This window comes from Desarmillaria tabescens, assembly GCF_030435595.1.
Source record: "Desarmillaria tabescens strain CCBAS 213 chromosome Unknown EV420scaffold_31, whole genome shotgun sequence".
In the NCBI taxonomy this organism is placed as follows: Eukaryota; Fungi; Basidiomycota; class Agaricomycetes; order Agaricales; family Physalacriaceae; genus Desarmillaria; species Desarmillaria tabescens.
The window spans coordinates 295,697-311,956 of record NW_026848330.1 but is presented as its reverse complement, the minus strand read 5'-3'; the positions used below and the strand labels follow the sequence as shown (position 1 = coordinate 311,956).

At 44.8% G+C, this 16,260-nt stretch overlaps 4 protein-coding genes across 4 annotated transcripts; 3 read left to right on the top strand and 1 right to left on the bottom strand.

Annotated features, from left to right (window-relative positions):
• The first annotated feature begins 287 nt into the window (after positions 1 to 287).
• EV420DRAFT_1559161 (uncharacterized protein) lies at positions 288 to 1,531 on the top strand. Its single transcript, XM_060473770.1, has 3 exons — positions 288 to 600; positions 653 to 1,253; positions 1,299 to 1,531. Exons 1-3 carry the CDS (start codon positions 451 to 453, stop codon positions 1,316 to 1,318), a joined length of 771 nt encoding a protein of 256 aa, XP_060327986.1. The 5' UTR covers positions 288 to 450; the 3' UTR covers positions 1,319 to 1,531.
• Positions 1,532 to 2,326: 795 nt separating this feature from the next.
• On the bottom strand, positions 2,327 to 3,911 carry EV420DRAFT_1273936 (polysaccharide lyase family 3 protein; the record flags this gene model as incomplete). The annotated part of the gene is made up of 14 exons (XM_060467795.1): positions 2,327 to 2,363; positions 2,416 to 2,460; positions 2,512 to 2,540; positions 2,601 to 2,635; positions 2,686 to 2,740; positions 2,800 to 2,820; positions 2,881 to 2,891; positions 2,941 to 2,962; positions 3,021 to 3,119; positions 3,175 to 3,191; positions 3,251 to 3,266; positions 3,320 to 3,347; positions 3,457 to 3,529; positions 3,692 to 3,911. The coding sequence occupies 14 exons, from the start codon at positions 3,909 to 3,911 to the stop codon at positions 2,327 to 2,329; spliced, it is 708 nt and encodes a 235-aa protein (XP_060327985.1).
• An 8,412-nt stretch (positions 3,912 to 12,323) lies between these two features.
• On the top strand, positions 12,324 to 14,360 carry EV420DRAFT_1559152 (uncharacterized protein). Its single transcript, XM_060473769.1, has 11 exons — positions 12,324 to 12,610; positions 12,658 to 12,788; positions 12,841 to 13,062; positions 13,114 to 13,203; positions 13,253 to 13,392; positions 13,451 to 13,600; positions 13,652 to 13,663; positions 13,724 to 13,767; positions 13,820 to 13,898; positions 13,954 to 14,019; positions 14,075 to 14,360. Exons 1-11 carry the CDS (start codon positions 12,419 to 12,421, stop codon positions 14,188 to 14,190), a joined length of 1,242 nt encoding a protein of 413 aa, XP_060327984.1. The 5' UTR covers positions 12,324 to 12,418; the 3' UTR covers positions 14,191 to 14,360.
• A 1,160-nt stretch (positions 14,361 to 15,520) lies between these two features.
• On the top strand, positions 15,521 to 16,125 carry EV420DRAFT_1621726 (ribosome recycling factor domain-containing protein; the record flags this gene model as incomplete). The annotated part of the gene is made up of 3 exons (XM_060475731.1): positions 15,521 to 15,700; positions 15,755 to 15,991; positions 16,042 to 16,125. The coding sequence occupies 3 exons, from the start codon at positions 15,521 to 15,523 to the stop codon at positions 16,123 to 16,125; spliced, it is 501 nt and encodes a 166-aa protein (XP_060327983.1).
• Between the last annotated feature and the right edge of the window lie 135 nt (positions 16,126 to 16,260).

Here is a 16,260-nt window from a genome sequence, read left to right as displayed (position 1 = left end):
CGACTGGTTGCTCCGTACCGAGTCGACTCCTGGCTACAAGGTTGGATAAAGTTAACATCAGGCAATCGGGAAAAGGAATTTAAGGAAAATTGACTGGAGCAATTATTAGAAGTTGTCCCTGTAGAAAAATTAATCTTAATGGGGAGCTGGGACTCTCATTCGGGTGGCGGTAAGAGGTCTGAACTCAAGAAGCACGAAGCTGTGCCGTGGAGTTTGTTTGCATTTGCTAACATCTTCCGGTGGTTGAAATCACCCCTTTCTCGGGCCGGGCGCCTCTTCCACCTCCACCACTACCACTCTTCAATGGCCAGATGCCGTGAAGTGTCGCGCTACTCCCACGATATCTAAAATGAATCCTTTCTGATGGGGGATCGCTCTTAGCGTGGCTCTTTTCTAGGTTCTTCGTCTCTACGAGCGCCCTCTTGCCCTCTCAATTGGAGTGCGAACACAATGTCGCCGAACCGTTCGCAATCCCTGACAGCAGAAGAAATACTGAGGGCGGCTCATGCCGCGGTCGATGCCTTCTTATCATTAGGAATCCAGGGATGTTTCTTCGGGAGCGTTGCTTGCTTGTGCTATGGGACAACTCGGGTACCAAATGTGTGTATCAATGCTCTAGTAAAGAGATCAAACCTCACAGATAATCTGATAGGATGTAGACGTCTTGATAACCTCACCAAACCCGAACGGTGGACCATGGGAACAAGAGGATCTCAAAGATCTCCTTGTTCAGACCGACCAGAGCTTCTACGTCGTCTCTTCGAAAAACCCCTTCGCCACCTATCGACTTCTCTACTACGATCTTTCTGGATCATCGAGGGTATCCCGAGAACTGAGACGCTGCTGCAAAGTCGACATTCTCGTTCCGGGTTCAATGAACATACCCCCAGTCCCTTCATCTAGTATTGTATGGCGTGCAAGCCTACTCGGGCAATGGTATGCGCCATCTCGGGAGCTTCCTGTGATGCCCTTCATCCTGCTTCTCCTCATGAAGCTGCAGGGCTGGATGGATCACGGAAATTCTGCGGCTGCGCATATACAAGCAAAGCAGCCCACCGATGTACGCGATATTTGCGAGCTCCTCAGCCTATCCTCTGTACCGAGGGTGGTGAACGCCTGGTCGATGATGAAGCGCGAAGGATGGATACCACAGTCTTTTGTTGATCAGGGACAAATGCGCGTACGAGAGTTCGTCAGGAGTTACCCCGAAACTGAGCATGCTTGGCGACAGATTGGCCTAGGGTATTTACCAGGTAAGTTCGTCGCAACTTTTTCTTTCGGTAGTTCTAACTTTGCAGATCGATTTAGTAACAATTAAGTTTCCTTCTGGAAGACTGTGGGTACCAAGCGGTTCCAAATAATTGTATATTTTACTCTCTAAGGTCTGCGCATGTATATTAGCCTCTACCCTGGAATCAGACGCATGACCACGAGTTATTAAAACCTAGCTTTAACAGAGTACCTTTCATGTCGTCTTCGACAGGAATCGGATGTACCATAACGTTGACCCGACGCCATTTCGAAGGTAAGACGTCTCATTCAATTCTTTTTAAAAAAATACAGATCCATCTGTTATCACATAGTGCTCAATGCTATCGATTCATTTGAACGTAACTAGCATCTCGCCGCCATCAATAAAGCTATGGTTCTGAACTATTACAATCTGACGGCAAGACTTCGTCAAAAAGTCGAATTAGTTGTTGCAAGAGCAGCATGTGCATGCTCCGGCAGTGCAAGAGCACCTGAAAATCATTCATCAATCAGCGAGTCGTTCAAGGTGCAAACGCGGCATTACTCACGAGCTGCAGCTGCACGAAGCACTTCCACAGGCCTCGACGACGGGAACTTGGGTAGTCTGTGCAAAGTATAGATGGTCACCACGGGGATAAAGGTATAAGAGAGATAATGCAAACAGTGAACATGATGTTGGTAGGTAGGTTTGTTAGATGTTTCGAGTTGTAACGATTTACTGAAATTCTCCCCCTAGATTGCGCGGCCTTATATAGGATTTGAGGCTGCAGTATTGACGAGTGTTTATCTTATCGTCCATAAAATCACGCATGATATGGTTCGTCCACAAAATAACGCACTGCGTCCAAGAAATCGCGCATGAATCTGATTGGATCCATAAAATCGCGCAGCCGGCTGCATGACGTCAAGAACTGGCGCGCCAAGATAGATTAATAAGAAACATTCCAGACACCGTCATGTGATTCGGAACACGGTGCCGGCTAAAAACAGTTACACTGACAGTAACAACGAAGGTGTGCATCAAATTGACTACGGCGAAATAAACATCGGTGGAGCGATTTCATTGAATATTCGCTCAGCCAGAACAATAGCCAATAACTTCGGGCTCGCAACTGTGCAAAGGGTTAAGAAAACTGTTGAAACAAAGCAACAGTTAGAACTGACCCGTCGTTGCAACCATCGTAGAGCGTGCATGGGTGGGAGGTGTCACTGACAGGTGGGTCCGTTTAGAGAGATAAGCAGGCATTATGGAATACATACTAGCAAGAGTCGAGAATCGTAGCAGTATCCTATTCGGGTGCAGTGAATCATCAGAAATAACATCACTATCTGGTAATGGCAGAACGTACGCCATAGTTGTAGTTAATCCCGGCCAGGATTCCACCTACACAAGATTAAATTAGAAGGCATTAAACACACAACGAACTCTCGTACCATCGACAGCAACGACGCCTTTGATGTAGACGTTTCTGTAACATTGTGACTTGCACTGGATAGAGATTACAGTTTAGTGGACCAGAAGAATATTCCAATCAGATGTTGACGCACATTTCCACAGGACCGGTAGAGCTGGAAAATGTGGTTAGAATGGGTTGGAAGTTCAAGCTAAGCCGAAGACGGTCAAGTCACCTTGCCATAGTCTAGATAATATGAGTTAGCCCAACGAACGGGACATGGGTGCTCGCATACCTTCAACATAGAAGTTGATGATCTTATTTGGCCAGATCGTCAGCTCAAGGAAGCACGAAGGAACTATAAACGCTGCTCACGTTTACTGTTCCGCAACCGTTATGTTGGACGACCTTATCCTCGGCATGATAGGCGCCACCACCGATGATATTGGTATAGTCACCATACTCATCATTTTTCTGTGGTTAAAGAGATTGAACGAGACTCGGTGGCCGCCAAGCGAAGTGCACATACGATGGTAATGGCGTCCTCTATTCGTGGGAGAGAAATTAGGACCGGATTTACTTCGAAGTAATAAATGATTCCGCACCACACACATCCTCAAACTACATCACCGTATAAGCAAATACAATTTAAAAAGGAAGCGCGCAGCGCGAACCCAAACAAAGTTCAAAGTACAATCTGATCTCAACGGCGTTAGTTTGAGCAAGGTCAAAAATTGCAAGACGTACATCCGGTACAATCTATTGAGGAAGCTCCGTTAAAGAGGTGTCGTGAAATGACAAAGCAGTTAACTTACGGACACCTTCGGCCTGGTTGGCGCCAATGATAACATTCTGGAGGGTGGCTCCCTCGTGGAGATAGAAGACTATCATGTTCCGTGATCAGTACTCTAAGACTCAATGCAGAGAACCAAGACGTACCAGCATCCTCCCAATCTGGATGAAAGAGGAAGTTAAGCAAGTTACAATGAAGGGTAGTTAAATTATCACCTCCTTCGGACTGCTCGCTGCGGATATTTAGTAAGTACAATGACCACTCCAAGAAATGCCGGGGGAGACCCACTTGCAAGCACCACTGCCACGGTCGTATTTCTTCCAGCCACCGTCAAAGGTTTGGCCGGCTGCGACCTCGATGACGGCGCTACTGGACACGGCTCCCGTAGGTGTAGGGAGACCCCCGGTCCACGCATCACAGGCAGCCGCAAGGGTCACGAGAGAGCTGAGTGAGAACACAAGCAGCGAGAACATTTCGGTTGACAGATATCAGTCTATGTGTCGGGACGTATTTTATAAGTACTCAGAGGATAAACATCCGAAAGCTGAGAATATGGACCAGCAGGGAAGCTTGACATAGAGAAGTTCCCGGTCGAGAGGCTGCAAACCACTAGGATGGAAGGGCAGACTTTGGGGCTGAACTGCGCAGCGTGGCGGAGGCGCGGCGGCCCGGGAAAAATCAGTCTCAGTTCTAGGAGAAGTATATGTGCAAACTGAGATTTCTCCGAAATATAAATTCGTCGAACAGGTTATAGATGCAACTGAAAGGACACAAGTGACCTATCTGCGTACGTAGAGGCAGCTTCACCATATGGTTGGACAAGTGGAGCACCGCATTGAAGTAGCTAGAAGCCGAAGTTGGTCTGTGATCCATCAGCCCTAGACATAGATAGGAACAAACTTAGATACGCACCTGATTGTACTTGTACAGTAACGTTACCTGAAGATTTTTTGTTTACATAGAAATTATCCAGTTCCTAATGCGTCTACTGTGCATGACATGAGACTGGTAAAAAATTGATACAGTGTCAATATTAATGATTTAATTGGCTTGTCGTATACAGGAATCGTGACCAAGAAACGCTCCGAAGTGTTGGGCATATAAACGGTCTGATTGGAAACAAGGGCTGGAGCTTACAGCTGCTTGCCAAGAAAAAATGGCTATGCCAAGACACATCACAAGTCAACAGTCGAAGATCCGAACACAGCACACATTCCCCCAGATTTTAACTGGCAGTTCTTAGTTGATAAATGTGACGAGGTCAATGGTGTCCTACAGGCCAGACTAAAAATGAAGGCAAGTGGTCATAGATATGCACCTTTCCCTTCGCTCGCAGATGTATAGAGATAGTAAGAGTTCAACAAAGGAAGGATAAAGATAGGCAGATAACCGATAGAGGCCCCAACTACGAACGGCATTGATCTATTCCCATGAAAATACGACACAACTGTTAGATGACTTTGAGCCAAATAGGGGAAAGATTTGCAGTGATGGCGCTATTGAGCAAGCATCAGTAGAGATGCGAATGGAGATCAGCTTCTCATGGTGGGCATGAGGATCCAAGTGTGACAATCAATCGAGGGCTATCGAGGGGTCGGGGGTGTGACGAAGCCACATCAAAGTAGGTCCAAATGGTTCAGTGGTTATCCATTTGGTTCTGGCCTCTGGGTAAGACTGGAGGTCCTAGGAGCGCATAGCACATGAGTTCAATTCCCAGTGAAAATGCTGTAGGGAGGTTTAGTGGGTATTACATACATGTCAAGTCCCACACTGTTTGGCACTCATGCCATTTGTGTGTAAATGCATTCCTAGCCTGCCAGAGTTTCCCACAGGTTTATCATCCCCTGACTCTTCATGGCCTGCTATACAACATCATTGTTGTGCCAAACTACCTCCGGAAAGGTAGAAGGACTGCCACTGGAGGGTGTGTATAACAGTTGCTGCAAAAAAAAAAAAAAAGGCCAAGTCAAAGTCACGTGGAAAGGTCTGGATGATGTAATCATAAACCCCTAACCTTACTGTTCATCGATGTCCTGGGTCCCCTTACAAGTTTCACTTCTAGAGCCCAGCAAAAGCTCGATAACCACATTGCCGTGAACCTATAAAATTTTTTATGCAGCTTAGCATACTGACTGTGTTCTGTCTTAACTTTGATACTTCACTCTTTGACTGCTACAGCATTTGACCCATCACTTGCCCATCATGTGAGCATTGCACGAGTGTGAATTATCTGCAAATTGGAAGGCTTTGACATATGCTCAATATTTTCTTTCAATATTCTGACATCTACAAAAAATTGGCGCTTTTATGCTGAATTGTACTCAGTACAATCTCCTGAAGCATGAGGAGACACTAGAATGGAACACAGACTGATTGAAGTTGTAGTCACCCATGTAAACCACCTTTGTCCGAGTTCCCGCTTCACAGTTGTCTATCAGGTTTTCCCAACACAGATGTTACACAAACAGAGCTGACACTTGGTCTCTTGTAAGCCAAAGTGAGTCGTCGTTCTACTAGTTGAAGGCTCTGAAACTATTGTATTCTTGTAAAGGCCGTGGAGGCATACAGATAAGACCACATTTCTGTTGCACCATTTCCTTATCTATATAAAATCAATGTCGATCCTCAGGATGACACTCACTCATTTTAAATTACTCCTTGATGAGTCTGCGACTTACAAGGTGATTTTCAGCTGTTCACATGCAACAAGATACATTAATAGAACTCTGTCAGATGGGAAGAAGCCGAAGAAGATGGAGCGGCAACAATGGGGCTCTATGAAGGCAAACAAAGCTGCAACGGTCAAAAAAGACTTACTATAGGAGATGCCAGACGAGACAGCAGAGGGTGATGGAGTTAATGCCAAAGCTGCTATGTATGTATTTATCTTGAGACCATCATGTCAGTTTTCTGATTATCAATAAATTCCACTGCTTTTGTATCCACATGAAATGCCAAATATCTTGTGCATACCAAAGAACAACAGATAAAAGTGTATTCTGTTGGATAACACATGCACCATGTGTTCAGGCACATTTGCCTAGCAAGTTAGGAAAGAGTAGTCCATGTTTGCTTAGTATTGCGAGGATGAGTGAAATACACAGTGGTAAACCTATCTCTCGGTCTACTACCTTAGTGGTGGTTGAGTATGAAGGAATTATTATTTTACTAGGCCAAAACTTCAGCCTTATATACTACACAATGTATCTAGAAAGTTCTACTACTTTACTTATGTTTATATCTACTTGAAGGTTCCAGTAAGTAAGAGTATGAGGGGAGAAACATTTAGCAAGAGCGATGATGCTCAAATATTCCGAATGTTGCTGGATTGCGGAGACACGGCATGCCTGTCACTATATCACAACCTGTAGGTCAGTCACAACACTTAGAAGGCAAATGAGTACAGGACACTGTGAAATCTAGCTACTTAAATACCATTTTGTATCTTCTAGTACTTTCTTTCTCTTAGTAAATCTTTACTCAGCAAAACTTGGGCTAACTGGACATCATGCCAGCTCGCACAGCCACAGGGTCATCAATATTCCACATATTCACCACCCTGAAACCAACCCTTGAGCATGAATGTCTTTCATCTGAAAGGACAGGACCATCCGCATGAATCCATTTAATCAAGGAAGCTGGCAACAAAGATCTTGGGACCTCCATAGCCAGAGAGAATCCCCACTTCTCTCCTTTTGTCATGACAAGTCTTTTAGGACAGAAATCTGCCTATCCATAAATGAACTCTTCCCGAAAGGACCTCTCTGGTGCTCTGTCTTTGAAAAATCCACATTCCCACCAAGACGATGTAATCTATGGCATATACAGCACTGGCATTTTCGCTAGTGGTGAGATTGTAATTCAAGCGTCATGGGTAACCCATTCTTCCCAATCAAATACTTGCTGCTACTCATATCATGAGGCAACCCACTACCAATGGAATTATTCTCTCATTGACATCTCAGACAGGAGAAAAACTTTGTGTCATATCATGTATATGGTGCTATGTGCAATCAGTGACAGCTAACCTTGTGATCTAAGTCCCACCTGATATGACTAGCATTTGATGGCCATTGTATTCAAATGGCATTATCTGAGTCCTATACTTTGTGCACTATACCATAATACTATGTATGGGTATTTCTTTATATAACTCTGCTCCTACAAACCATACCTAAGTTGAAGGAACATTCCCATAGCAATTTAAAGTGGCAATGAGGATAATTGCAACCAAAAATTTAAAGCTCCTTAGTGCTATATACATACAGGAAATAAAATACATTCTCTTGAAAGAGATCCCTTTTCGGTCCCTGGTAGGAACTAATCCGCTCTCAGCACATACCCTTAATTGTGATGCAGACAGACAACTTGTTGTTATAATATCACAAGAGAATGCCCCTGCAGTGTGAACTGTCATACTTACAATAACAATATAATTTCCTTGCCGACAAAGATCATCAGTGCAGTCCTCTGGTGAGTAATATTGGACTCACTGGCGCTTTCTACAAGTTGAGGAGACAAGTGATGATGGTATGGAAGTAGAAGACAAGCAGAGAGGTGTGTATTCAAGAAATGCATGGCAAGGATCTTACACTGGGCTGAAAAAACCAGTGACTCATGATTGATTTAACTCAACTGTCATGTGAGATATGAGGGAATGTACATCAGATGCATCTATATCCATGTAATGTAAGGTGAAGCAAGCAAAGAAACTGCATCTCATGAGGCTTAGCTCCTGTAAAGGAGGCCTATCTCGCCAGGAGAGAAGGATGGTTATGGAAAGCTAATTCATTGGATGAGAACAGAGCAAATAACAGTATGTAAATGATACTGAATGCCATCTTGTTTCCTGTCATGATGCGATCGCCAGTCATGCCATTACCACACTGGCCCTTCTCCTCAGAACTGGAGGCATAGACTGCAGCACATGACATTAGAAGGAGGGAGATAAGAACAACAGAGATGTACCCTTCTCACTCTCAGTCAGCATACAAGAGAATGTCACCCCCACCAACACCTTGACAGCTTTTTCCTGACCTTCCTCAATTCTAAAGAACGTTATGCGTTTGAAGAAGGGTATCTCTGGACTCAGTGAGTGTCTGCACTGCAATTTGGGAAGAGTGACCCAGAAGAGCAAGGGCAAAAGGAATAGCAGGATTCATGAGCAAGGAAAGAACAAAAGTCGTCATCAGCACCACACATAGACCAGCCCAGCAAAATGTACCTGCCCAAACACGTTCATGCCCACCATCATACACAACTATCACTAGCAACAAGCAGAGTATGGCTCCTCTGCAGGTGGCATGGACCCACTTGCCCTCGCTGTCCAAGTCCTTTACTGCTATCCTCAATGGTTCCTCCTCGCTCACAGAATCCACACCACCTCCCAGGCCCAGACATGGGCTCACATTATGACTAAAGAACCATGATGATGAAGTGTACAGCTGAGCACAATGTGTGAAAGAAGATGACGTGAATCATCAAGAGCAAATGGAGTATGTGGGGTTCAAACAGGTTTTGGCCATCGTCTGGAGATCCGGGTCCTTTTCATCTGAGCTTAGTGCAGTGCTGCTGCAGATGAGTACTGGTCATGGAAAAAGAAAAAGAGAAGAGAAGAGATTCACAAGTTTTTTCACCAAAAGCAAGAGAGAAATCATACCTCGGCCCATCCTGGTTTCATTTTGTTGCTGGTTTTGCTAGAACTTGCCTCAAATTTACTGTGGGAGTTGTTCGACTCCAGTGACGCTGTTGACCGAATTTTTCAACGACGTCGTTGAGTGATACTAGGATCACATATCAGCATATATGCATGTAAAAAAGCATACAAAGCTATCTTTCCTCACTACCCTCACTCACAGATTCGGAATGAGCCAAACAAAGCATAGCTTGATTTTGAGTAGTGCTAAAGTATTTTGGATGTCAGATCAGACAACGATGGTGGCACCAAGCATAAAAAATTGACTGACGGATATTAAAATGAAATAATGGGTCATCGTTGTCATAGTATAAGGCGATGGATCGATGATGGCTTAGATGGTGGTGGAAGAAGTCAAGATGCGACAGTGTGAAATGGCAGACCAGCTGGACCGAGTTGCTACCCTTCAGAAAAGGAAGACAATTCACAGGAAAATGATGAAGGTTGATGAAAAATTCCCATGAGCAGCCCAGAGAGAATCGGACAGCAAACACCATGTTGGACGATCAAAAATTCATTCCAGGTTGGTATAATAAACTGATACCTATATATACATAATGCCTGCAAGGCCCACATCAGGGGCAAAGCCTGCTACATTGACCCCCCTTGAAACCTCGTTTTTTATATAATTATGATAGTTTATAATAAACCAAGCTGATGTATAATTGATTGATCCTGCAAGGTTTACTGGCTATAATTCCTGCAGGAGAGATTGAATCAAGGCCCAAGGGTTATTCAAATCTTGGCTTGTGGAAAAAAAACAAAGTCATAATCAATAATAGTTAGCATTCAAAAAATAGTAGTATGAATGAGAGAGTACTACCCCTTGAAATGATTCACTCAGCGGTGGTGGCTTCTGCTGCTGAGAGAAAAAGACTCGCTCAGTGGTGGCATTCTGCTGCCACCAGCTCATATTTTCTCTCAGAGTCAGAATCCTTGGCAAGATCGGCCGAACAATGCCGCAGAAAGCATGATAGTAACAGAGGGTCACATGTAAACAGTGACAAGCGGTGACTGTGCCACCCTGAAATTCTGACTTAAACAGAAATTTTGAAGCATTGGGCCGTGAATTTCTTCCACAAATAGAAATTTTTATGACATCGGACTTCAAGTTAAACTCAAAACTTGGCTACCACCATCCCTCTATAAGACCTACTACTAACGTAGCAGGAATATAGGACTCGGAATCTGCAGTATGGTCCCGATCGCTGGCTATTTTTGGAAAGCCAGGTGTAGACTGGATATTAAATCCATCAGAATTGAACGCCGATCTTTGATCCATCAGGATCAGGCTGTGCGTGTCCCGAACCTGGTATCAGAGAAATTGCTCTGATAGAAAAGGCTGCAGATAATTTTTCCAGCGATGCAATGGCATTTGGCTTGCTGCACTTGCATTAGAACTCCGTTACCAGGCATTTCGAATAAATGGTACCCATCCATGCTTGAAATGCTATGAGACATGTGTAAGTCTTTTGGGGCCCCAAACACGCCGGGTCCATGTGCCTAGGGCCGGTAAGTTCCAGTCCTGCCGCTTCCACGGTCTCTACACTTTCCCATAGATAGAGTTCCGGGAGCTGTTCATAGAACCGACATTGGACCGTAGCGAATAGTCTGGCTGCGATACGGTTCAGGACCACGTGGACACGGTCCGGGTCCGGTCCAGATTCAGGTCCGGCACAGCCATCTGGGTCCAGTTTGAAAATTCTGGACCCGGTTCGGACCCGGTCCGAACCTCGTGAACCTTGAATACGGCAAGCCAGTCAACCATGCTTTGTGCGAGGATGTCATTGGGTGGTGGGAGGTATGTTGAACCATCATTCTGTGGCATATGTGTAACTGACTCGGTACTTAGATTCATCAAGACGAGTACCCGGTTTTGTCAGCTATGGCCCAGGATTATCTTGCCGTTCCAGGATCTTCTGTGCCTTCAGAGCACGTGTTTGGCACCATGCAACATCTGAAGAAGCTTATCGGGACAGATGTATCAGTGCACAGAATGAAAGGACATAGAATAATCATGTATCAGATGTACAAATAGCAGTCTGCAGCGCGTAGTAAATTTTTTGCTGAACCCGGTTCGAACCTGGACCGAACCTGGACCGAACCTTTTGGACCTGCACCTCAGGTTCGGGTTCGAGGTTCGGGGGGGCGACAGGTGAACCTTGAGGTCCAGGTTCGAGGTTCAGGCAAATATGCCCGAACCTGGACCGAACCGGACCCCGGCCAGACTAGTAGCGAAGCACTATATCAGCACAGTTATTGCTCATGATGAACAGTGAGTCACTTTTATCACAAGTAGCAGCGCTCCTAGAACGATTCAACTACGAAACTTTATACTCATCCAACAAGGAAGGAAGTAGGTTTGAAAGCCGCACTTGTTATGCATTGTATTTATGCCATAAATTTGTTCAATATGTGTCTGAGATCCCACCGTGAATGGGTGTTCTCTACTTCTGGTGCCGAAAATCTTGTGACTGCTTACTGTGATTGTATTGAATAGTGATACTTGAGAGAAGTGCCCACGAACATTTTTAGCACAACGAAATCTTTCAGGCTGTGAGTCCTACTGCCTCTTCTAGAAACAAAGAAGTCACAAAGACGTCTTCGCCATCCGTAACAACTTTCTACAGACCGGAATGTTCCTCAAGCTGCGCCATCACAAAGAATCGTTTGAACTTATGTGCCTGTAACTACTAACCTTCCACGGACAAAAGTATCTTGTAACTTGTAAGGCTGACTACCATTAAGACCATAAGGATCTTTGCAGAACTACATTTGAACTACATGGCATAGAATTAGACAGAATGCGGAGGCTAATGCGCATCGAGGAACATCTATGTCGGTGTCCAACCGGCATTCCGTACATAGCATGACAACCTTGCATCGGTAGTCAGGAAAGAGGCACTAGGACCATCAAAAAGATGAAGCCATGGACCTGTTTACTTCATGGGCTTATTTTTGCAGCCGCAGTCCAAACGGCTTTGAAGTGATCGTGGACGCTGAAATTACAACGAACGCTACACCTTCAGTGAAACTTACCCTCTACGGTAAATGGCACCGTATATCAGCGTGATTTATATTGATTTTAAGTACGTTAAGCGCGGACCAGGCACATTGCATGATTCTTCAATTCATTGCGGCATTTAGATAGCATCATCGTGGGTAGCGCCTTGTGATCCACGTTTCAAGAGCTCGAATCAGTCATATCCGTTATTTTTCAAGACCATATATAAGCACCGGAAACCTCTTTTCACCTTCCAAGCACTATTGCTTCATTTCCGTTCCATGAACAGTCTATCCAACTCCAACATGACCACCCTCTCCCCTCCCACTGAGAAGAAAATCCGGTGTTGTTTCTTCTTTTCTCTTGCCTTTGTAGTTGTTATCCCCATCGTCTGCATCGTCTTGGGGGTGGAGCTCCATCCTCACGACTTTTCAAATAGTGACCAGACCTTCCCAGATAACACGAATCGAACAGTGAGTATCCCTGTCATACTGACTCACATTTCGACTCACGGGAGAAGATTTCCCTTCACGCTAATTTGATATCAGCGGATTTGACGGCCGGACAGATGGTCCTTAACTGGATCGTTGTAGACGATAACTGTGATCCTCAGTCTACGGATTGCGCAGAAGTTAATATTTATTTTGATACGTGAGTGCTGTGTTTTGTGAAATTTCAGTGCGAGCGATTTATTTTCTCTCAGAAATCTTCTTCATCTATCCGATACGAGCAGCAGCGAGTCATCTAATAATAATGAACCTGCGGATCCTACATTTACCTGGAATCTCACCGCTGCAGTCTATGAGTATCCCTTTGCAAATACTCCGTCGTTCCAGACAGAGCTTGCCATATTTCCGCTTTATGATTTCAGAAATCATTCAATCAGACGTACACATTCGAGCAACGTGTATTATCCCTTCGATCAGTGATAGCATTCCCACTTCTGCCATAGAATTATACTCATGTCACCAAACAGTTACGATACTGAGGTATTTGCGTTTGCCACAGACGCAAGTACCAATGGCACAGTGCAATTACATCTCAACTCAACTTCCGGAATCGTTGAGTACGTACGTTTCAGCTTCTCTTTGACACGATAATTAAACAGATTCAAGAGGTCTCAAAATCACTGCAGACGTCATTACCGCCTCTGATTTGGCCCAGGATCTTCTTCCCGAACTTATCGATATCTCAGTTACTCTGCAAAGAGGGACTTTGATAATACTTTATTGCATTGTGATCACCCTCACATTCTGTTGGTGCGGTTTCCTTTTGTCTACGAAATAGATCTCATGCGTTCTATTCCGAACCAGGGCTTATCACCCTTGCAATATGCCTTGTTATGATTATGACTATAGTGTTCGGCTTCCGACAGAGAAATGAGATCGTTGTCGTTCCTGTTGCGACTGTGTTTGCCTTTGTTCAGTTGCGTTCAACTATGCCTGGGGCCCCAGATGGATTTGGTACGTTCCTATCTGTTAAACCAGTCAACAATGCTGATTAAATTAACCCAGGTGACGTTTTGGGTACGTCTTGAAGTCCAATTCAGCATCACCGTCAGATCGTGAAATGACTTTGGATGTTAGATTTCGCAGGCGTGCTGCCATGCCTAGTATTTCTATCCATTTCCGTAAGTCTGCAGCGTTTTGAACTATTCACGTCAATCATGTACAATATTCTAGGCTGTTACCATGGTCGGAATCTACGTTTTCACAGATCCAGCGAAGGAATCTCGTGAAGAGTTAACTTGGTCTGCCTTAGGTGAGTTGGCCCTTAACGACCCGTACTGTCACTGCATGAACAATGTCTCCTACAGTACAAACCCTTATTCGCCTTAAAGAAGCGACACCCAAAAAGATAGAGAGCATGTATAAAGCTTTAAGTGAGTTGGTCCTTAACGACCCGTAGTGTCACTTCATGAACAATGTCTCCCACAGTACAAACCCTCATTCGCCTTAAAGAAGCCATGTATAAAGCACCATCAGAGTCTCGCGACTTGCCTCAACTTATTCCCTTGACGGCTGTTTCAAACGGTGCGGTTGGTGATCTTTGATTGTTATCTTAGGATGCAGGACATTGGTCGAAAATAGGCATGATACTAACGTAGGAATCCTGTACGTACTATTAAATACTGCCAAGAATCATGAAGTTCCCGGCGAGTTCAAGTTTGCATAACGCGTCATTAGTCAGTTTTCTACTTGAGTGAATGAAAATGATAAGGTTGAAAAGTATACTCTTGTGTTGAGTTTGGCGTCGTAGCAATATCAGTGTTGGTTCGAGGGGAAGTATATGGATCATGTAGGTTGTGAGAATCCTAGATGTTAATCCGTCGAGCAGGTTATAAACGCAAAAGCATAGCACGTACTCACCTGCATATGTAGAAGAAGGGTTAATATGTGCCATAACTAGTGGGATATCGTATCTCTTCAGGTGGAAGGGAAAGTTTCCCAGTGGTTAATCAATCCCATGAGCGTGGTTGTAAGGTTATTTGCTGATATAGAACATTTATCGATAATTAGTTGTAGCAAGTGAGATTATCAGGACGATATAGCCGCAACGATAATGAGGAAATCGTATAGTAGCCTCTATCACGCAGTATGCAGCAACGGGGATTCCGAAGGGTCGAGCCGCATATAGAGTTGGTTTTAAAGGCATAGTTTGAATACCGACGTGTTTGCGGAGAAATATAGCAATCAGATCGCTGACGATACGAATACAGTATATAGATAACGCGTTTTGCCCGATTTTAACTTGATTTCAACTGTCGACTCTTTAATTGACGAGGTCGAGTGTATGTGGATCAGATCCTGGGGTGTAGATAAGGGTATTTTAAAATTGTATATGTACGTTCCAAGAGCATAATGCCACTGAAAGAGCTCGAAGGTCAAGGATGTTGGAATTTAGCTGTTGGAGAACAAACCCAAGAACCACGTACTTTTCTAGACGGATAATGAAAAGAGGGAGAAGAATCTAGAAAGGTACGGATGCACTACAGTGTATGTAAGAAACACAAAGGGAACTTGTTCCATAGCGCAAAAGAACATTCACAACAGGAAAAAGCCTGAGGTTGGCCTGAGGGATCGAGAGACAATCGGCTTCTCGGGCCGATTGTTCCAAAGTGGACGCACGTGACTATTCACCCAAAATCTGCTTCGGATTCTCCCACCCAACAATGCAAGTCTTCTTTCGTTCCCGTCTTTCTCTATCCCGATGCCTTCTCCTACGGCCGCTGAATTCTCCAGTACGATCCTCCTTTCCCAGAATTCTCGTTCAAGGCCGAAGCTACGCCAAAAAAGCAGTCAATGTCGTCGCTCAAGCCGGGTTCCCAGCAGCCGCTCACCAAACCAGCGGATATTGCAGAGCATGAAAAATGCGAAGAAAAAATGAAGGCATCGGTTGAATGGTTGAGAAGGGACTGCGCTGACGCCTCTGTTCGCGCTGCTGGACGGGTAACACCCGCTCTACTCGCCAACGTACGGTTCAAAGAGCAGAAATTGGAAGAAGTGGCAACGGTTGGAGTACGAGACGGAAGTATGCTCGTTGTGACAGTTTTTGATGAAGAAGTAAGAGACCCATTCTCTTGCTATTGTGCGAAAATTAATGGCGGAGCCTAGTAGAACCTGAAACACGTCGAAGCCGCGATATACGATGCGAAGATACCCTCTATCACTCCACAAAGGCAGGATACCCGAACCTTGAGGATTCCCGTACCTAAACCGACACTGGATGCGAAGTCGTCTGTCGTTACTGCTGCGAGGAAGAAGGCGGAGGATGCGCGCGTGCAGTGCCGAAAGTTCCACCAGGCAAGCGTGAAGAAGGGCAAGTACGACAAACGGTCGATTGAGCTGGAGGTGGTACGTGTTCTCCTTGATCGCCTGTGATGCCTGCGTTTACTCCTTTGTAGTTTCAAGATCTTCTTGACAAGCACATTGCCGACATCGACAAAATTTTGGTGGACATGAAAAAGACACTAGGTCTTTCACGATAGGAATAATAGGGAATGATTTGTGAGTATATGGATTAAGCATAGCTATCGACGTAAAGGTTTATTTACCCTTTGTCAGGTATAGCAGCATGTTGCCTGGATTTGGTTTCTATTAGACCTGTACCAAATGTCATGTCG

Excerpts from the sequence above, each read along its gene's own strand:
- EV420DRAFT_1559161 (XM_060473770.1), top strand. The coding sequence starts at position 451 with ATGTCGCCGAACCGTTCGCAATCCCTGACAGCAGAAGAAATACTGAGG. Across the intron at positions 601-652 it reads GGACAACTCGGGTACCAAAT|GATGTAGACGTCTTGATAAC; the intron begins GTGTGTATCAAT and ends ATAATCTGATAG. Across the intron at positions 1,254-1,298 it reads TGGCCTAGGGTATTTACCAG|ATCGATTTAGTAACAATTAA; the intron begins GTAAGTTCGTCG and ends CTAACTTTGCAG.
- EV420DRAFT_1559152 (XM_060473769.1), top strand. The coding sequence starts at position 12,419 with ATGAACAGTCTATCCAACTCCAACATGACCACCCTCTCCCCTCCCACT. Across the intron at positions 12,611-12,657 it reads CAGATAACACGAATCGAACA|ATTTCCCTTCACGCTAATTT; the intron begins GTGAGTATCCCT and ends TCACGGGAGAAG. Across the intron at positions 13,899-13,953 it reads GTTAACTTGGTCTGCCTTAG|TACAAACCCTTATTCGCCTT; the intron begins GTGAGTTGGCCC and ends TGTCTCCTACAG.